The 23050-nt window shown below is 43.0% G+C and overlaps 1 protein-coding gene across 1 annotated transcript in view; it reads left to right on the forward strand.

Moving 5' to 3' along the window:
- Window positions 1-23050, forward strand: part of ALK (ALK receptor tyrosine kinase) — a 2590648-nt gene that overhangs the window by 2323403 nt on the left and 244195 nt on the right. The window contains exon 13 of the mRNA XM_069233821.1: window positions 762-909. Coding sequence (XP_069089922.1) covers window positions 762-909 — 148 coding nt within the window. The remainder of the gene's footprint in view (window positions 1-761; window positions 910-23050) is intronic.

A 23050-nucleotide genomic window follows, 5' to 3' on the forward strand; every position in this document is an offset into this window, starting at 1 on the left:
CAGTAAAATCAGAGTCCAGCACACATCAACAACCTGGGGAACAGAGGCAAAAAGTTAAGGGAGACCACGCCAAGGATGAAAAGTCTAACACACTGCATAAAGATGTGCCCTGAATGGTCTTTCTGGGATTGCAATTGTCTGATGAAGTTTTGTATATGACTTTTCAAGATATTTATTGTTGTTTTTATCTATTTTATCCTCTTATTCTAACTGCTTAGATGAATGTATTTTTGATGATGAAACAAAATTTTTTGAAATATCAATAAACAAAACTCACTTAGTTAAGGTAACTTTTTAAGTTCTAGATCACCTTTTGTCCCATATTTGAAACAATGCTGCCAGGGGCTATTTTGCTTACCTTCAGCTGGACGAATCACAGGTGTAGACGCGATCTGTGATTGAAAGAGAATATCATTAGTGGCTTCCTCATGTAGTAGTGAATACCTTTTTTAGCCCTTTCTTTTGGGCCTTTTTATTAAAAAGTAATATTTAATAAATAGCGCATTCCATGTTAAAAACTCTGGGCCTAATTTAGACTCTGGCCGATGGATACTTCTCCACAAACATGACGGGTATCCCGTCTACCTTACTACGAGTGCCACAGGATATACTGCACTTGGAATAAGGCAGACGAGATATCCGCCGTTTTTGGGATGGGGTAACGTATCTGCCAAACTCTAAATCAGGTCCTCTGTTTGGAAACTAGTGTGATTCATTTTCATATACATTGCAACTTTTTTTTCTTTCTTCTCGAATTGCAGGATCTCAGGTTATGGGGCAGCTGGTGGCAAAGGTGGCACAAATACAGTACGGGCCCACGGCACGGCTATCATAGGGATTTTTGACCTTCAGAAGGATGACCTCCTCTACATTGTGGTTGGACAACAGGGAGAAGATGCCTGCCCTCAAGTAGGTGTAACTCAATCGTCACCAACGGTGACTTATCTTACAGTATTTTCAGAACTTTGAATTCCACTGTATTCACATTCTTGTTCTTCATCAGGTATGTTAGATATTCACCAAATCTGGGCTATGCAGTACACTACTCGGAGTAACTTCTCGTTTTACTAACATTAGTATCAATATATGTTCCTCGGTCCAACAAGTTCTGTGCATTTTAATATAAAATGGGTGCTATCTTGTAAGAAGCTTCTCCGCATTGTTTATCCTGAGAACATTTATTCATGGATCCATAAATTAGTTGCAATAGAAGGCCCTCCTGTTTTAAAATTTATATCAGAACATCATATCTCAGAGTTTAAAGGTGCACTTAAGTAGAACTGCCTATTCCTAATCAAGATTTTTTCAGGTCCTACAGGGAGCAGTCTAGATTATAATATCCAGAACCTAGGAGACAGCCTACAAGCATGACATCAGCTCAATAAGGTCCCACAGGAAATCTCAAAGTTATAGTAAGCACATTCTCATGCAAGGTTTCTCTCCCAAGCGTCTTTTTCAGAAACATTATATTATTCTCCCAGTCTCTGAGATCATCAGACAGTTTCACATCTTTCTGGGTCTATATTGATCCCCCCTGAAATCAGCCATGTAATCATATATATAGATGAGATCCCAAGCTGTACATTCAGTGCATCATCACAAGTCTCTTTAATAGAAGAACTACAACAAACCTATAGCGGGCGTTGCCTTTATTGACAGCTCATTTCCTTAAAGTATGCTAATTTCCTCTTAGTCTGTGTGGCTCTTCTCTATCATTGATTACTGTTCATCAATGATGTCCTACTGCTGAACCTTACACCTACTTGTCTCCCGAGAAAATTGACTGTTCTATACTCATATGTGAAGATCACAAATCAAAAAACAATTTGCAAAAAACTAAACTTGGATCTAGGAGACACTTCTAGAAGAGATAATTGTTTCAGAAAAAGACAACAATAGAAACCATCAAGAAATGTCTTACTAAGGATCATTATCTGGGCGATAGCCTATTTACCCTTCGGATCGGAAAGGGAGTATTTTAGAACTTTGTAGCCAAGGCATCTAGAGCAGAGTATTGTCACCCCACTTCTAGTGGTTGATTGATTGTGCATGTGATACTAACATAGCCCAACTGACTCCAAAGATACTGGTCTTTATAAGCAAGATGGGTCTCTGTTAACCACAACACATGGGGCTTATAAATGGCAACCTCCTCTTTGACTAGACGTTGCTTGAGAGGGCTATTGAGACCAACAACATCCCAACATATTAACTTAGGCTGAGACATAGTGAACAATTTCTAACACCAAAATGCCAAGCTGCCATGCCACCGGGTTGCCAAGAACAGAACTAAGAGCCAAATTCCAATCAGTCCAGTCATCAAACCAACTCTTTTTCACCTGCATGGTCCGACCAAAACAAAACCCCGACCCCAGATCTCTTCCAAGAGCCCACTACTACCCTATAGCTAAGGCATTTACTGTGTGTGGTGTGTACGGTCCAAATACGGATGATCCTGGACTATTCGACTTGTTGAATCCAGACATATTGGACTAGGTTGGCGATCTGCTACTTGTGGGCGATTTTAATTGTATAATGAATGCTGCGATTGATAATATAAATTGAACTGCACATCCTCAAATGAAAAGAGCTAGTGCAGCTATCTTTAAGATAAACTGGGTGCATGGTATAGTTGATATATGGCAAACCTTGCATCCTATGAAGCCAGGTTACACTTTATTTTCCTCACCTTATAAGCAGTATTCAAGAATTGACATGGCTTTTATTGGGCAGAGGTTAATTTGACATGCTGATATCGAGGTCTGCCCTAAGATAACAACAGATCATAATCCAATCTTGCTGATCCTGACACTACTCGATACTTGCATGGAGACACGTAGCTTTACTTTCCCCATTCCATTCTTGCTATTGCTGCCCACATGAATCATCGATTTGGCTTGCTTAGAGAGTTTATTCATTTGAATGCTGGTTCTGCTCCACCAGATATGGTCTAGGACATAATGAAGGCAAAAATATGGGGGGCTACACTGCAGTTTATTTTGAACTTAATCAAAGACAGATGCTGCTTCTAAGCAGCAGACCTGTGTGTGGGAATTAGAATACCTGCATGCTCAGTCAGTATCACAGTAATATCTTGATGGGGCAGCTGTCCATCTCGAGTTAGTCAAACAATGTTGTATACTCGATCGTAGACTCAGAGAAAAAGTAGCCTTTCAGTATCAAAGGAACAAGTCGCTTCAATATGAGTGTGCAGAGAATATTGTGGGGATACTAGCCCATCACCTCACCAAAAGAAAACGCGGGAATAGTATTAAATATGTAACGGACAAAGGAGGTATCCTAGATTATGGCACACTAGTTATCACAAAGCAGTTTCTTGATTTTTATAAGGATCTGCATGATCAGACTCAGGCAGCTGAATGATTTGAGATCAAGAAATACATACAGGGAGCAAACTTACCATGTCTTGATCCTCTCCTGGCCTCTTGCTTGAGAGCAACGTAGATAGCCTCTAAGTGGAGGCAGCCATTAAATCTCTGGCAATGGGGGAGATACTATCCTACTGGAGTTTTATAAGACTTTTAGTGATATACTTCTCCCAGAATTTATTAAGCTGGTTAGGCATATTGATGACCTATCCTGAGTCAACTAGTCTCCTTTTGTATGGGTCTCAATTTCCAGCTGTCTGTTAAAGATATTATGCTGGTATACAAACCAGATTGTGGCCCTAGATACATTAAGGTCCTGTCAGTTGTCATTAACACTGCCCGACTATGCATTTCAAGATCTTGGACTAACATTGTCGCACCTACGACGTTCGAGTGATGGGTTCTTATTACAAACCCAATCCAAGCAGGTGAATGTAGTAAACATATTTATTAAGAGTGGATGGTGAAGGAGCAACCACTAGGCTGGGGTGTAGAACTCTGCTCCCCTGGCAGAGTTTGCGGAATTCGGGCACTTCCTGCTACGCGGAGAAGCGCAAAGTTCCCGATTTCCGCAATCTGCCACGAAGCAGAGTTCATTCGCGTGATCAAGGGTGGGTTTTGGTGCTCTCTCACGATCGGCACAATACTCCCAGGCTGCTAGGGAGCACATGCAAGACTTAGCTTTCATTCACATTGTTTCCATCCACTCGCTAGGCTTTGTGTTTACTCATGCTGCTTCGAGCCGCAACAGCAGCCAAAACAGTCCCGCTCACTGGCACAAAATTACATGGAGTAGATTTTCTACTCAAGATAAATATAAATCTAGTAAAAAAGTGTTTTTTGGGTGGATTTTCTTCTCCAATGGTCCATTCAAGTTGTTTTTCAGATTGAGAAGCCTTTTGTATTCAAACAGGAAGGAAGTGCTCCAGAGACTCTAGCATCCTGTTCCTGTCCAGCAGGCTCCTCCCAGTGCTTTGTCCATCTCCCAGTCACTTTTCACTTGGATTTCGATGTGGTATGATAACTCTCTTTGTCTCCTATATATGCCTTTGGATTTGAGGACTTTATTTTTGTGAAATTACACAAGTAAGTTCCAAAACTATTTAGTAAGGGTGTTGTTTGTTTGCTTGGGCATACACCAATATTTCTTTGTACTTTAATTTGATATTATAGTGGTGGGTGGTCTGTAGTTTAAGTATGGGCCTAGTTATTTATTTTGAATTTCATTTTTGAATTTCTTTTTTTATTCTAATTTTAGTTTTTAATTATTTTTTTATTTTAAAATTTTCTATTTCATTTTATTTAATTCTGCATTTTGCTTTCATCCATCCATCCACAAGCATTCCTCCATCCATCCACCAAAGGTACACAGCCGCACTACAGCATTCAGTTTCTTTAGGTGTATACTAATTCCATTTTCTCTTGGACACCCTGGCTGCAGCACAGTACAGACAAATCAGCAGCATAATTTTCTTTTTTAATGATTGTTCCATTTTCCCTCAACAACTTTGCTGCTGTAGTTTTTTAAGGATTATTCCATTAACCCATGCACCTCTCTCTGACTACCACAGGTGTCACCTTTAAAACAGATGGCGATAATGCAAAGAGCTATATTTGCATGTTGTGCTGCCTGATTCGAAATTACATTTTATGGCGTGGTGGTGTGGTTTGACTTTACAATTTTTTATTACATTTGTATTTATTACATAAATAACCACAACACTAAGGGCCTCATTACGAGTTTGGCAGCGGGGATTACTCCATCACAAACGTGACTGATATCCTGTCTTCCGTGTTACAAGTTCCATAAGATATAATGGAACTTGTAATACGGGGGACGGGATATCCCTCACGTTTGTGATGGAGCAACCCCCTCCACCAAACTCATAATGAGGCCCTAAGATTGCATTTGCCTGTACTATTTTAACATGCAACAATGCCATGTTTCCCTAACTACATGTTTTTCTTGCTCGTTGCTTTTAGGTGCACAAGAGAAGAGATGTCACATCACCCGCAATACTTTCAAAGGGAAGGCATGTACAGTTAAGTCCTCACATACCTTAAGCTTGTGCAGCTTAGTGGCACTGCCAACTGAGAGCTTTAAGATGGCCCCAAAGAAAGTTGCTCCCAAAAAAGTGGTCAATGGAGAGAAGCAGCTTTCCACCAGTGGTGTGCCGATTGCAACCTTTTTTGAGAGACTTTTTCCTGTCAAACAGGACTCCGGGGTGGAACCTGGAAGCGACACTCCAGCATCTACAGCACTACTCCAACCTAACTTAAGCCCAAGACATTGTCTATCAGTGAGGCAGCCACTGCAATCTTGGCGACATCAGCAAGCAGTGACGTTGAATTGGATTTGTCTCTTTCGCAAAGTAGTACCCAATCGTTTCAGGAAACATAGCAAAGTGGACAGCATCTGCAGCCAGCAGTAGTAGATCTTCCCGAAATTGGAGCAGAACAGGAGGTTGAGCTTCCTGCCAAGCAAGAACCTACTCTTTTAGAATCAATGGCTCCCAGATCTCCAGCAAGAAAAAGGAATGGTACTAATCCACTGTCTTTTCTAAGCACCACTTCTGATAACAATGATAGGGACATGGAGTGGACCCTGGCAAAGTCGAGGAGATGCCAGGAGAGGCAAGGGAAAAGAAAAGTTCTGGAAAGCCTTAGAATCATGGAAGGGGATGATGGCGAGGAGGATGATGATGACGAACACGTAATTGTGGAAGCTTGCACAGAAGAGTCTGACGTTACTATACAATATGCTCTGAGGGATGTGGCACAAGCAGCACCGCCAGCTCCCATATTTGTAAGGCCCCAGCAGAGACCTGCACCAACCTGTACCTTAGTAGAAGTATGCACTGCAGAGGGGCAATCGACATACCCACCTACTTCCAGTTCTTCTTCAGACATTGGCAGTGGCCCTGTAGGAAAGTACTTCTCCCCAGTATGGGACTTTTGTATGACTCGCAAACAGGAGGAGAACATCATGATATGCTCCATTTACCACACAAGTGTTCATCGAGGTAAGCCTGGTTCACATTATTGTGCTGGAGGCCAGACGACCCATATGAAAAAGCATCATGCAATCCAGTGAGAGGAGCACCTAAAATAAATTGCTAAAAGTAGTCATTGTAGTGAAGGTGAGGAGAGCTGGGAAACATCAGCTACAACTGGTCAAATAAGAGGGTGACATCCTCACGTAAAGTGGCCCTGCCCCCAGCAGTGCACCAGAATCACCTGCCCGAGTGACCTTTCAATGACACAAGTAGACTCAGAGTCAATTGGAGACACTACGGCAACCAGTGACTGTGCACCACGATGCACATTGAGTCTACCACCACCTAAATCTTAAAAGTTGCCTGCATCAGTGGCCACAGAAAAGAAGAAAATCCAGGCTACAATTACAGGCATGTTTAGGCAGGAGGTGCCCTACGACTGCAACCACGCAATGGCACTTTTGTACAATGTGAAGCTGGCAAAAATGTTAGCACTGGACCTCCTCCCCTTTTCTTTTGTGGAAGGAGTGGTATTCTTAAAGTTTTTTGCAGCCATATGCCTGAAATGGAAGGTTCCAAGTCAGACCTTGATCAGTATAGGGAAAGGTGCGGAAGACATTGTGACACAAAGGGTTAATTAGCTTGAGCAGTGTAGATGGGTGTGATGCCTGTTGAAACCGCCCCCCCAAACAACGTGGAAAAGTTCATGATATTATTTTCAAGCTTGTTTGTGTAGAAGACTCCGTCTCAACCTTGAGAACGAGAGTACAGGGAGAAGATGGAATGAAAACAAAGGCTGGAGAAGGGCAGAGCAGCCAAGTACTGATAACATAGCTAGAAAATGCCAGAATGAGATAGAATCCAAGCTTCGAGTTATTTAAGCACTGAAGTGTGGGTGAGGGATTGGAAGCTCGCAAATTGAATTGTGGAAGCTGCCATGGCCCAGCGCTGCCTCCCTGCGTTTCTGACTGTGATGCTTGAGGGGGAGAGAGGTCCAAGCAGGCGGTAGAGGGCTCCCCAGCATTTCGTGGACTAAGTTAAGTTCCACACAGGGATGAAAGGCCTTTATTTCTCTGCTCTATTATTATGACTGATTATTTTTGCTTGCACTGTGTTATTAACCTGAAGTATTCAGCTCGTTTATATTTCGCTTTCTAAACCTCGTAGTATGAACCTGCTACAGTAACTTAAACATGCATTTTGGTGTGCAGTAAATCAAAGCTTATCTGAAGTATTCAGTTTGTTTGTATTTTGCCTCCTGAACATCGTAGTGAGAGCCTGCTTCAGTAATTGAAACATGCATTTTGGTGTGCAGTAAATTAAAGATTATCTGAACTATTCAACTCATTTATATTCTGCTTCCTGAATATCGTAGTGTGATGCATTTTGGTATACAGTTAATCAAAACGTATATCTGTCAATGAACTCTCTGCTTATATATATATATATATATATATATATATATATATATATATATATATATATGCATAGATGCTCTTTGTAGTGTACTTATATATATATAAATAGATGCTTTTCATTGCTATTCTTATTCTACTATTGTTAATGTACTAAATGCCTACATTTACCTGCAATTCTAGTAAAGCTACATTGTATTTATAATTGGCGTGTGGTCCTTCATTGAGCGTCCTTATTGACTTATACCGAACAGGTGTCAACCAGTCACCTGGATAAGACAGACCTATTTTGCCAGAGTTGTTGTTCCAGCGCTGCATCACCATGTGCTGCAATTAGTTGAACAAGCTTTGCAGCAAAGTGTTGCCATACTATCCACCTGAAGACAGACGTGGACCAGTTGTCAGGCTACTGATTACATGTGCATCACTGAAACAGGATCTCTTTTGCAGGGGTAAAGCAAAAACTAACTACAGGTCTTGCACCTTTTTATGAGCGTTCGGCGGCATGCAGCAGTTGCCATGTTCACCATGGAGAAATCACATACATCTGCAAGCATCATAGATGAATTTAATAGCAAAGTGCCTCAATGGCTGCAACTCAGAGGTCTCCAAATTAGATTTGTTGCCACGGACTACGGCGGTAACATAGTCAAGGCAATGGCAGATGGTGGCTATTTCAGGGTCCTATGTTTGGCACACTGCATCAACCTGGTTGTGCAAGACAATCACAAAAAGACAACATAGCAACATACTGACCACCTGCAGATGAATCTGAACTCAGCCATTTTTTAAACCCTGGAAGCAGTTGTGAATTTTTTAGCCTGTGTAACAGAGTACCAGTAAAAGCCCTGATACAGAAGGTGCCAACACGTTGGAACTCAACCTATTACATTTTGCAAAGTCTGTTTGAGCTGTACAGACAGATCAATGACTATGTAATTCTAAGAGGGGATGCAATTGGGAAAGCTATCACCATGGATGCGGACAAATGGGGCCTAGTCAAATGCTTGACGCAGATGCTGCTCACTTTTGAGGTTTTCATGTGGGAAGTTAGCAAGGAGGACAGTGCGATGGGCCAAGCTATCCCATTGTTGCATCTGCTACAGGAGCAGCTAAAGAAGGTGTCTGAAAGTTTTGCATTCGGAGGTGTGAACAAAAACCCAGAAGTGACTGCCTTTGTTGAGAACTTATTCCTTCACTTGACTTGTAATGCAAGGCTGCAAAGTGACATTATCTCATCCAAAGGGTACATCTGTGCCACCTTACTTGATCCATACTACAAAAAAAGTCTTCCCACTTTCAGTCCTTTTTCTGAAGGAGATATTTCAAAATACAAGCAGCGGATTGTTGAGCAAGCCAGAGAACTAGAAGAAGAATGGCTAGAACTTAGATTCTGACTCTGTGGTTCTGGGGTGTAGCCTTCAACTTCCAGAGAGGGCAGTCTTGTCTCATAGCAGCCAAAATCGGCAACAAGAACAGTGACAACAACATCAGAAGAATCGGACCCAATCTCTGCATTGGCTTGGTTTCAATTGACAGGTCTTCAGTCTAGTGCAGAGGGAAAAGCAAAAGAGGTCAAGCAAGTGGCAGCACGGATGATACTTCAGAGGATGTTTCAGGGGTATCTGGATGACCCAAAAGAGGTGTATGTGGATCAAAACCCATTGGTGTATTGGTATGGGAAGATGCACCAATAGGCAGAGCTCAGCAGGTTGGCAATAAAGTTTCTGGCTTGTCTTGTAGCCAGTGTGTCTGCTGAACGTGTGTTCAGTGCAGCTGGTGCAGTATTAACAGTGGGAAGGACCAGTCTCTCCCCTCAAAACGTGGAAAACATGGATACAAATTAACCAGCATTTTATACCACCTGATTACACTGTTCCTTAAACACCACAGGAGGAGGAAGAGGATGATTGGTCAGAATCAAGAGTGCTTGCTGACTAACAACCTGAGTCTAAGGACAAACTCTACTTCCTGGGCTGAGTATGCCAGTGCTACCATAGAACGTTTTAATTATTTCTTGTTGAACTTCTTTCTTTCTTAGGAAAAAAAATTAAATTGCTAGTGGAACATTATGTTTGTGTCAGATTTATGCTGCCCCGCCATTTTTTAGTCACATATATGGTTGTATTTGAGTTAGACCCGTGTGCAGAGAAGAAACCCTTACATTCCTTTCAGGACATTGGAGACAATGCCTGCCTGCCTCTCTCACATGCCACTGTCTTTCCTTTTATTACACCACCTATCTGGGCTGTTCCAGAAGATGATTGATTAAAAGACTGCCAGTGCCAATGCCAAATTCCAATGTGTTGCTACCATCAAAGAGGAGATAATATTTTGTTAAACCACTGTGCTTGGATTGGAAGAGGTAACTAACTATTGCAACAATGAGTGGTGATATATTGAGTGATTGTGAGTGATGATTGATGATGTATGTGGTGGCTGGCAATGAAGGAGGGAGTTTAACAAATTTGTAAACTTGTTTTCGATGATTTGCAGTGTTTGGGGGCTGATGGGTGATCATTTTATCCTGAAAGTGGTTGGCCTTTCAAACGTAGTGAAAGTTACCTGCAGGGTTCACTCCTTTTTTCTGGTTCCTCACACCAGGCCAGTCACTTTAGTTACCAAACACAAATCTACATAAAATACTGTAGTTCAGTTTCTCTATTTGTTCTTCAACAGCAGTGCACTACACAGGTCTAACTCGCTCGGTTTGGGACTGGGACAGAGTTACTCAGAATCAGGAGGATGAAAAATGGGACTACCTCAGCAGCTAGAAAGAGAACGTTATCGACTTCAAAGAGAAACCATGATGATGGCGAAGACTCCGAGTTCTAGTTCTGACTCAGCTATGTGGACTGGAAACAGGTGTGTTGATTTGGGAAATGTTGCTGAGTATTTGTTTGCTGCACTACTGGCTCAAACGTGAAACTCCTCCCATGTTCTCGCTCTGGCGATGAATCTTGGTACACTCTGACTTCTGATGAAGCTTACCATGCTTGCTTTTGTCCTTCTCCTTTATTCTATAATATAACTACTGTCTGTTTTCAATACGCAGGCCTTCTCCTAGTCCTCTCCTGCATGAACAAAATGTGATGAAAGCTCAACACTCCAGCTGACCTACCAGACAGGTTCAGAAAAGCACCCAAGAAAAGAATGGAGAAGCACCACCCAATTTGGCAATTCAGTATCATTTTCTTTTTAACCATCATAATTTTTTACAACTGCTTGGGTTACCTTCAATCTTCTATAATTTGCATTTCTTAAACCTAGAAGACATGACTTTTAGAGATAAACTATCTTGGGTCCCTCTGGGGCAGAAGGACTGTTTGCAATGCATTTAACTAAATTGTGTAATACATCTCCCTTCACTGTTTTCTTTCACAACAGATTGATAATGGTGTGCTGCTCAGCACCCCGATGAATATTATTGTGGTTTCTTTTGTGTAATGTTTGTCTGTGTCACACCTTTCCCATCCAAGTAAGAGAAGAACTATGGATTGACATGAACTTGTTTGGTTAGTAATTAACTTGTACAGAAGAAGATGTTGTTTGTGCATATCTATGTTTTAAGCAAATGGCCCTGTCCCTAAAAAGTCCAACAATAGTCCAAAATGATACCTGATCCACACTCCCTCTCCACCCCCAACAAGTCCCTCCCATCAAACCAAAAAATATAAAAAAGGGGCTCAGACGAGGGCACTTTCTATTTGGGTCCAGAGCTGGTCCAGGCTCTACTGTATCCTGGTGAGCTGGTTTTCCATACCATCCATCTGCTGCAGGATACAGTGGAGAAATGCTCTGTCAGAGTGGGCGGGGTGACAGCAGGTGCAGTCAGGGACCCTGGCAGTTCGCGGCAGACCAGTGATGTAGTGCCTGAGACCCAGGCTGGAGGCTGGGACTGGCATGCTGTGGAACTGGGTCCTGGGTCAGAGGCAGAGGCAGCCGCTGGTATTGTTAGTATATTCTCCAGCCTCTGCCACTGCAGACGGGACGATATCTCCTGCCTGGTGGGTGGTGCTGGTCAACCAGCAGAAGTAGCTATATTGAGAAAAACCAAAATAAAAAAGACAAGTTGTACACAATGCTCTGAGCAAACACTTCTTTAAAAGTAGGTAGTGGGTGGCACAGTAGCAGTGTGCCAACCACTACCCCATCAACATTGGAATTTGATGTGATTATAATTAGAAGAGTCACAGGGCCAATTTTATTTGTTTACCCACACATGCCTCACATAAAAAGCACTGACTGTCTGTGTCAGAATGCCTTTGATTCCTCAGAGCTTGCTCGATGCTTAGAATGTACACCTCCAGGCACCACCAAGTCTGAATACTGGTATGGCACAGATCATTGGAGTGTCCTGACAAGGGAAAGGGTGTTGGGGTAGGAACTGCGGGGAGGGAGACCTGCAAAAGAAAAGATTGAGAATAGTAACTGGTACTACTCTGATGTCCTTCCCCCCTATGTGATGGTCATTAAAGGATTCTTGTAATATTCATCTGTACTCTTGATTAAGACCCCTGAAGCATAAAGTGTTTTTGTTTGTTTGTTAGGAGTGATCTAGTGGTACACAATGGGAAAGTGGTTTGTGAACAACAGTCAACCTCACCAGACAACAATTATAACAGTATACTGTGTGTTACTTATAGTGTAACGAGATACGCACCAAACAGTTCCTTCTTTTCTATCATAAAGAATGAATCTCCTTTTATTTCCAACAGTTTTTTAAAAATATGTAAATATGCGGGACAGGTCTCGCAATTTCCATTTCACACATGTCTGTTTTTTCCAAAAATTACGCCTTCTTGCGGGTTAGTCAACCCTGGTGTGATGTGCTCTTACTAGTGGACTCAACCAATCTCTCATACACAACACACTCTGGTTACAAAGTTCTCAAATCGCCATACACCAAAGGCGGCTATCACCATTCTCTCAGTTACCTCTGAGAAACCTGCCTCCATCGTACTCCTCTGCATTCAGTTCAAGATGAGAAGTCCCCAGAGCTAAGCGGAGAGTGGGAGACTTTCCCCAGCTGAGGACCGCCTTCTGCCAAAGAGGAGAATGTGAGGGCACGGTTAAGGGGGCGGGGCTCGTTTTATACTCGAGGCTCTCCCAAGAGAGTCTTGGACATGTAGTTCCCTGGATGAGTTGTGCTCTAGTGAGCACATATAGAGGGAAAAGGACACATGTGAAACAAATTGTAGTTTATCAAATATCACTGTCATTTAACATATGTCCTGAGCAGCCGCTACAGAACACAATGTACCTCTTCAGAGCCTTAAAAATTACCACAGTTAGGAGGGCATGTTTTGACGGTGGGGGCGCGACCAGAACTTGTGCCTGGTGAACAGAACATGTATCTTGCTGCATAACGCAACTGCTGATCTTAGCAGCTTACTGGCTAGCTTCCTAGAGCCCCCTGGCTACGCTCCTGACAGTCTGGTATTAAAGAATTAAGGCAGACTAACACCAGATTTAAAAAACTGTGATTTGATTTTTTTTTCTTTTAAAGGCTTTTCTAGTAACTAGAGACACTTTTAATGGAAAAGTAAAAATGAATTACCCCTCATTTATGAGTAAGGTATTATGGACTATGGATTTCAAGTTATTGTGCCAAATTAATGGAGGCATGCTTGCCAGTGCCTCAAGTACTTTCCTACTGTCTGCATCTGGGGCAGCTGTAGTTGACAGTTATCTATCATTAATTCCATTGGTCCTGCTCTTTTCCAAATACATTTCATTTAACTTGTACCCTGACTTCAAAGAGGCAGATAAATAATAAATGATATGTCACACATGTCACATGTAAAATGCAGATATATTATCCTATCCGCCGTAAGTAGATGGTGGGAAAAATGATGCACTGTACTACAGGGAAAGGAATGGGTTATATAGATTGTATTTGGCCCGTTCATCACAGAGTATCCCTTAGGCCAAACTTGAAATCAAATCGGACACTTAATAGTTCCACTTTACTCAATGGCCCTGCCCACCACCACAAATTCTTTACAAGAAATTCATTTGTTGTCAGGTAAAGAAAGGAAACTTGACTTACTGTACTGCAGGGTAAGGCAAAGGGATTAGGCGGGTAGGTAGAGCTTTTGCTATGGAAAAGAGGTGTGTCATTAATCATCGATTTATCATGTGCCTAAGCTTTGGCTTATTCAGCCACTAAGAGATGAAAGTACAAAGGGAAAAATCTGAACAGGTATAAAATAAATCTGATATGGGAAACTATGAAATATATTTTGGAAACACTTCACATTGCCATAAAAATGTGGCACATGCCAAGAAATTGATTTTTCAATTTGTATGATAGGCTGGCATGGAAGAACTTAGGAAAGAATAAAGGAGTGAATAACTAAGAGGTGACTGAGTGGGCGAAGGGAGGCACACCTTCTTTGTTCGGTTTGCAATGTATTAAAAACTTTGTAAATACTGCATTTACTGAAGCAGTCGCACAATACACAGTCAACACTGTAGTCACTAATTGAACCATACTTCACCTCTTTGGTCATGGGTGGTGAAATGCCATGCGCAGGAAGGGGGCTGATGAATGATGATAGGTGGGATTCATATTTTCCTTGCTTAACAGACACAGTGAGTCAAGGGATTAGAACACAAATATAAATACCCCCCACACTTTGAACCATAGCTTTGATAACCATAAAGCAAAGTAGGTGATCAGCACGCCCCTCTCCAGAAAAGCTCCCTTGTTTATTAATTGAATCAATTATTCAATCATCCTTTCATTTTTCCTACTATATTCACCTATAGCCACAATGATTTAAGATTTACTTTCTCTCATCCAGTCTTTCACCAAAATTCACAATCCATTATCCATTAATTCAGTATCCACTATCCACCCTTTCTTTCAATCATCCTTTCACACATCCATCCATTTTCCCAATACTCACCCACTCATCCTTTCACCCACCCACGCATCCTTTCCTTTCACTTATTTCACCCATCCTTTCTTTTAACCAGCATTCTTTTCTGTTTCCATCACGCCATCATGGAGGTTATGATCACAATAATGCCCTTGTAGTTAGTGAGTATAATAGTCATTGTCAATAAGCAGGCAATGTGACTGCCAGCCCAGCCGCCGCTTCTCCCCCTGCTCTATCTCCTCCTTCAGGGGCATTTGAGCCGGCACCACTGGTGATCAGTGTGGCTATAAAAACATTATACCGTTTTTAGTTGCCAGGTACATTTCCACTGAACTCTACAATAAAGAAAAATACAACCACAATACATTGGTACAGCACAGTTACCACTGCAGTATCTTTTATCACAAATATCACATTGGGCATTTTGTTGGTTCACAGTGTTAGAAAAGCCAGGTAGTCAAGCCAACCAAAAACGTTTCATAATGGAGGGGCAGAGCTATAGCCTATGATGATGATGATGAATCATTGACGTGCAATGAAAGAGTGGAATAAAATGATCAATAAAAGACAGAAGAAAAAGATAATTCACTGATAACAGCAATTAAACGTAAATTGGATAGGGGAGTTGGAAAAAAAGGTGACAGTAATAAAAAAAATAAGCAAGACAAAATTAAACGTAGTATAATAGTGGGCAGAGGTAAACATTAGGGAAATAATAAATTACAGGACTTACTGGGATGAGCAGAGCCCTCTGCATTGGTGCTGGTGGTCGGCTCCTCCTCCCCAGATCTTGCCAGGCCCACCTCTGTGCCCGTCTTTTTGCCCTTGGGAGCTGATGTAAGAAATAAAGGAGATAAAAAAATGTACTTAATGGTACTGTTAATCTCCACAAAATTATCATAACAGGCAAACACAGTAGCATTGTACTTATCTAAATCAGATCACCTGGTACTAGTATGATCAACTGTTCTTGAGTTGGCTGTACTCCTAAAATCATTATTCCAAATTTCCTTACCAAAAACTACAGGCCAGATGTAGGAAGGCATTAGCGGCTAATGCCCTCACGCGATGCTGAAACACATATTGCGAGTCGGTACCGACTCGCAAAATGTGTTTCAGACTTGTAAATAGGAAGGGGCGTTCCCTACCTATTTGCGAGTCACACCGCGATGTAGGGTTGATTTGTGACCGCGAAAGCGGTCGCAAATCAACCCGCAGGTACCATCCACTTGAAGTGGATGGTAACTCATTCGCAAACGGGAAGGGGTCCCCAGGGGACCCCTTCCCCTTTGTGAATGCTCACAACAATGTTTTTTCAGAGCAGGCAGTGGTCCTGTGGACCACTGCCTACTCTGAAAAAAACCGAAACAAAAAGGTTTCGGTATTTTTTTCTATTTGCAGCTCGTTTTCCTTTAAGGAAAACGGGCTGCAAAGAGAAAAAAAAACTGCTTTATTTAAAAGCAGTCACGGACATGGTGGTCTGCTGTCTCCAGCAGGCCACCATCCCCGTGAGTGCCTAGACTCGCTATGGGGTCGCAAACTGCGACCCACCTCATAAATATTTATGAGGTGGGTCTTTGCAACCCCATAGCGAGTCGCAGAAGGTGTCTGAGACACATTTCTGCATACCAATTTGCAACTCGCAAATTGGTTTCTACCTACATCTGGCCCTACATTTGGAACTAATTCATTACAATAAGTGATCTTTCATTCTATTCTCATTTCTCAACCCCCTTGATGGACCAAGTCAGTCTCCCTTTTCGCAAAGCCTAGATGCACACTAGTAGTACTACACATAACTTTGAAATTGCTTGGGACTGTATGCGCTACACAGATAAAAGAGGAGTCTGCATTACAATGGCTTCTTAAATAATCAGCCAAAGCGAGTACCAACAAGTACGATGAGGTAGTGCTGATCATCTTCCTAGCTCTAACTGGATCGCAAATTAATATTCTTAATGTAAACTAAACATAACTTACCTCGGAGTATGAGCAAAATGCTACTTGGAAAAAAGCGTAGTAGAACAAAACACAATAATATAGTTAAAACTCACTAACCGCCGTAATCTCTATGCTTAGCAGGTCAGGCAGGTCCTGCTTGCAGTCGATGATATCTTTCCAGTGGTATATCAGCTGCTGGATGGTGCACTGTACCAGGCTGGTGCACCGCACACACCAGCGCACCCTACCTCACTGCAGCCGATGGTCCCACAGGGGGTACCTGATACAACGCCTGCTGCCAGAATGGAGGGGGGGTGTCGCTGCACATAAAATGAGTGCTGACACCTCCACCTTGCAAAAGATAGGCCAGGACTGTACCCATTGTAGCGCCGGCGCTTACGAGGTAGGTGGATACTGCTGCTGGCTGATTGAGGGAGTCTGGCATCGCTGCTCCCCTGCTCCCTGCTCTGCCATGGCGCTGGCCTGGGTGGGATAAAGAAAACTACAAGAAACAGGGGAAGGAAGGAAGGTAGAAAATGAAATAAGGAAGTAAAGGGAAAAATAATAAGCAAAAATACAAAAAGTCACAAAAACATGATTTGTTAAAAAAAAACGTAATATACACCGACTCAAAAACCCACATTAATACAATAAATAAAAATGAGGTGTAAATTAATTAAGGGGTGTAGGATTGAAAAGATAATAGAAGGATTCAAACTAGGTCCAGCATCATGAACAGAGTAAGAAAAACAAGATGGCCATGCCCATGTGAACCGCATGGTGCCGGTCATGCCCAATTTTGAATGCGAGAACGTACTTTGCATTGCATTTCACATAAAACACAACACGAATGGGCACGATGGGGAACTTCACATAGTGCGGTGGAGTTTTTGGGTCACTTTGTGGAGTTCTGCATAGTGCGACTGTGCACACTGTGCCCTGACCTGGCAAACACCAGCTTCCTAAGTGTCCTCCTCTCTCCTCTGCCTCCGATACAACTGTCCTGGAATGCGGCATAAGGTTCCACAATCCAACTTGAGACACAGAGACAGATGAGCACGAGACACACAAGATGCCAAAGGACATAACACATCTCCCCCATTTACAACAATATGAGAATAAACCATACATAACAAGATATTATAATTAATAGATAAAAATGGAAGAAATAATACAAATAAAAGTATTATAAAGAATGCATAGATGCAGGAAAAGCTAAACATGCAGTACTGTGGTCACCTATGGAGAATACTCAGTGTACAAATTTGTCAAACGGCAAATATATGAATATCATGTAGAATAACATTTAACAAATAAATTACATTGTGACAAAATCCTTAAATTTCCCTGGTACCCTAGTTGCACGCTACTCACGCTTCTCATGCTTCTCACGAAAACAATTATCTTTCCCATTCACAATTTTAGAATCAACATTTTCTTTCTCAGGGGTGTGCATAGACTGAACTTTCACCAACCTGGCACCATTGTCCATTTTCCTTACCACACACCCATTCACAATCAGCTCATGAACTTGGTGCACCATACTTCACCCCTACTCTTTACCATCTTGACACTTGGCAACCTGATACAAACCCTAACTCCTCTCTTGAAATGAATGAATTTAATATTTCTGTACTTATCATATCTGATTTTACTTTTGAATTGGCTTTGCTCTATATTTGCACTCATGTTACCCACATGTTGATTGATGCCCACACCTGTTTCTAGTTTAGATAAATTGCTCAACCACACTGGTTTCACATAATCATGAGAAGACCTTCCCCTAAGTGCTTCAAAAGGTGATAATCCAGTTACGCATTGGGGACTGTTACGATAAGACTATGACATGGCTCACACAGCATTCACAATGTCCACCCCTTCAGTGATTGCACCTCTGCCGCATTCATTTACTAACCTATTGGCCCTCTCTACTTGACCATTGCCTTGGGTATGGTAAAGACAACATCTTTTGTGCTTGATGCCAGCATCTTTCAAAAACCTCACCATATTATCTGATACAAATTGCACCCCATTATGTGATGTAATTTTTGATGGAAACTTTTCTCTTGAGAATATATCCGTCAAGGAGGTGATTACATTTTTTGTATTAGTATCACTCACAAACATGACCTCAGTCCATTCAGATACCTTTTCAATCAGTACAATAGAGAAAAGTTAACTACATGGCAATGTTTCAAATGGACCTAGAGAATCCAAACTCACCCTGCTCCAAACATTCTCTGGACTACCAACTTCTACCATAGGGAGTGTCACACTCTTGAGTGCTTTGTAATTTTGTAGACATATCAAACATTTCTTGACCACATTCTTTATGTCCCTGTCAATGCCTGGCCACTAATATGTTTCTCTTAGTCTTTTCGGCTGATGGGTTACTACATCACAATGGTGACGAATATTGCATTCGCCGAAATATAAATCCCATAGGAAATCGTGGCATTTATATTTCAGCAGATGGGATATCTGTCACTGTTGTGTAACCTGTCCGCCAAAATCTAAATCAGACCATAACTGTCATTCCTAAGTGTCCTTCATGACTAAGTTGCATCAATCTTTCCCTTACATTGCATCCCTTAAATTGAACCCAGCTATAACCCAATCAACCTTGATCCAGCTCCGATAGAAACAGTCAAACCGGAACTATCAAGCAAGGCCCTATTCAACCCAGAATACAAGCAATGTGAGGCTACTTTTGCCCTGATTGTGGCTAGTTAGTCGGGTGCAACTTGGTTCCAGTGGCACAGTGAGCCAAGGACCCACGTTTGGACATACCAGTCTTGCCTAATGAGTCACATTAAAGTACACAAAGCATCAATGGATAGAATGCTTCAACTAATCTCAACCACTAGTAATTACTTGGGACTTCACCTCAGTCCATCATTATTGTGCTCACCATGCCACCTCAGCCCAGACCCAATTATATACAAATCTGTCTTGGTCTAGGAACAGTCCAGCTTGAACTATCAAGCCAGGCCCTCTCTGAACCAGTTGGTTTTAGAACGTACAATTCTGTGCAACTAGTACAATTTTTATATATGGTGATGCCTTTAGAATCAAATACTTCTATAGAATAACTTGTCTAAAAAAGGGTAGGCAGCACGTCAGCTTGAGTACCTGCACATAGGGCCTGATTTAGATTTCCGCGGAAGGAACACTCCGCCACAAATGTGACGGATATCCCGTCTGCTGTATTAGGATCCATAGGTTATAAAGGGATCGTAATACGGTGGATGGGATATCCATCACATTTGTGACAGAGTATTCCCCTCTGCCAAGATCTAAATCTGGCCCTTTGTATTCTGCGATAGTAACATTTGCAAAAAAAATATTACAATGAAAAGCGAAAAAATGAGTGACACAGCGACCAAAACAAAAGAACAAGAGAAATCAGCCACCTAGCATGGAAGATGACCTGGCCTTTTCCCATCGGATAACAGATCACCGGCCGGACCAAGTTACTGAGTGGAGGATGCGTCTTACGTTTAATGGTGCTCCAACAACAATATCTGAAGAGCACCTGGACGTGGGGCACAAGTGCTGAAGAACTGTGAGGACAACAGAACTGTTCGATAAGGGGGATATATACTCAAGAGTTCATAGGGAAGACACGGAATTGGGGCTGCAGGTGGGAAGGGAAATCAGGGTATTTGGAAAAGACAGAATGAAACATGACACTCACACTACACACGCTTCCACAGGGAGGGCAGATTAATCTTTCAGAGCAGAAATCTATTGAGATCGACATCCATAGAGCTTGACACACTTTCTACAACAAGATATTACAGACTGTGCTCTAAAACATAGCTCCTCCTACAGCAGTATGATTGGCTATCCTAGTTGCCCCACATGTAGTATTTTCACTCTCAACCTCATTTGTGGATAGTAAAGGCAAATCACTGCTACTGAACTGCAATCTCAGGGGCAAGGACATCTCATTTACCTCAACATGTGCTCCCAGTAAACGGCAAGCAAAATTCTTGTCATTCACCAATTAAATGCTCCTCACTCTGCCTACAATGTCTCTTTTAGCGGGTGGGACTCCAGAATCTGGTAGTGGATGGCACCCTTGACCAGACAGCACAGGGTGAGGGAGGCACAGTATTACTGTCAGAATTAGGGGCACAGTGCCTAGCTGATCTAGGATTCGTTGACTCCTGGAGGTTGAGGAACCTGAGCAGTGTAGATTTCTCACGCTATTCTGCGGTGCATAAATCGTATGCAAGGTTGGACACGATTTTGATGGACCAAACAATCAATGACCTAGTGACGGGGTGGAACTTGGGGTTATCTCATGTTCAGACCATGCTCCAGTGTGGTGCACCTTTTCCTGGCTCCCTCAAAAAAAGCACAGCAAATTTCAGCTGGTGCATTAATGGTGCGTTGCTCCAAGACCTGGTTGTGTGGGTAGCAGTAAAGGAGGAGTTGAAGGATTTCCTTCTGCATAATTATAACATGGAATGTAGCCTAGAAGTGGTGTGAAACGCCCTCAAAGCAGTGCTCATGGTTAGACAAAGGGTACGGTGTAAGATTTTAAGTATCGAATTTCAGTTATTTGACTTGAGCAAGATAGAATATTCATTGGCGAAGGTTGGTCACAAATTCTACTACGGAGGTAATAGGGCAATTAAACTTTTGGCCTCCAGATTAAAAGCTCAGCTCATGCAAAGACAAATAGAAGCAATACAAAGATGAGAAAGGCATCTGTTTGATTGAAAATTACCACAAAATAGAACAATTCTGCTGATTCCTCCAAGCGCACACACCACTGAACAGGTAGACCCTTACTTTGTGGCTTAATGCATACAACAATACATAATACCTGAGCAAGCAGAAAGTCCAGACCATCTGATTACAACAAAAGAGCTAATAAATGCTTTTACAGGTCTATAGACACCCAAAAGCCCTGTTCCAGATTACTTTATGCTGCTATTTTATAAAATCTCTTGGCCTTCACTGCTAGACAAAATGGCCAGACTTTTGAATTCATTTGGCAACACTGATAAGGTAATTTGCTAACACAGATAAGATAACGTAGTCTGCGAGTGCAAGGCCACAGTCCCTGGAGTGGGTGACTTGCCCACTGGTTATGGAGGAGGCTCCATGCCCATTTCTCTGTCCTGTGGATTGCAAGGCCACAGTCTCAGGAGTGGGTGACTTGCCCACTGGATCTGGAGGGGGCAGCTCGTACAGCAGCCCCTTGAGTGTGGCGTACATGCCTTCCGCTGGTGATGATGACTGCAGTGTGGTGGCAGATGGAGGTGCCTCCTGGGCAGCCTCTGCAGGTGGTGATGGCTGCAGTGTGTTGGAAGATGGAGGTGCCACTTGGGCAGCCTCTGCAGGTGGTGATGGCTGCAGTATGGTGGCAAATGGAGGTGCCTCCTGGCCAGCCTCTGCAGGTGGTGATGGCTACACTTCCTCGGCTGGCGGTGGGGGCCCCGTGGCCGCTGGTGGTGGTAGAGGTGTGTCACCCTGACAGCCTCCGCTGGAGTAGAGGGCTTCGTCCTCTCCATGATATGGGGCGTGAATTCCCTACCCTTCCTGGCAGGGGTTGATGGCTTCTTCCCCTTTATGGCAGGTTGTACGTGGTCCTTAGCTTTCCGGGCAGGAGTCGAGAGCTTCTTCCCCTTCAAAGCAGGAGGTGCAGGCTCCTTCCCCTTCTTGGCTGGAGGTTCAGGCTCCTTCCACTTCTTGCCTGGAGGTGCAGGCTCCTTACCCTTCTTGGCTGGAGTTGCAGGCTCTTTCCCCATCATGGCTGGAGGTGTGGTATCCTTCCCACCACGACTAGGTGGTGCCACCACTGTTCCCGTGGACTGTTTGGCTTAGGTGCTGGGCTGGGTCATTGGGATCCTGCTCTTACGGGCAGGATGGGGGAGTAGAGGAAGGGAAGAGGTAAAGTTGAGCAAGGAAAAGCTTCTTAGGGATGGTGGGAGGAGGGAGGAGGGAGGAGTGATGTGATTGAAGATTGAGGGAGTGGTTGTAGGAGGTGTGTCTGCTGGATTTGGGTGCAGTTGCATGGGCAGTATGCTGATGTGAGGTGGATGGCTGTTGGATGTGTGAGTGCTTGCGTTTGTGTCCTTTAGGAGGAGAGGACAGACGGGGTGGGAGACGACACAGGGAATGCGTGCATGGATGTTGTGGAGGTGTCTGCTAGTGAGGTGTGTCTGTGCTGCTTGGTGTGGTGATGAGGAGAGGACAGACGGGGTGGGAGACGACACAGGGAATGCGTGCATGGATGTTGTGGAGGTGTCTGCTAGTGAGGTGTGTCTGTGCTGCTTGGTGTGGTGATGCTGGTGGTGGATGTTGATGTAGTGCATGCGAGGTGTGAGTGTGAATGTGACTCGGAGGGAGGTGGAGAAGGAGGAGGAGCGGGGACAGTGGAGGCAATGGATGTTGTAGTGTCTGCA

This window comes from Pleurodeles waltl, chromosome 5 (assembly GCF_031143425.1).
Source record: "Pleurodeles waltl isolate 20211129_DDA chromosome 5, aPleWal1.hap1.20221129, whole genome shotgun sequence".
NCBI lineage: Eukaryota > Metazoa > Chordata > Amphibia > Caudata > Salamandridae > Pleurodeles > Pleurodeles waltl.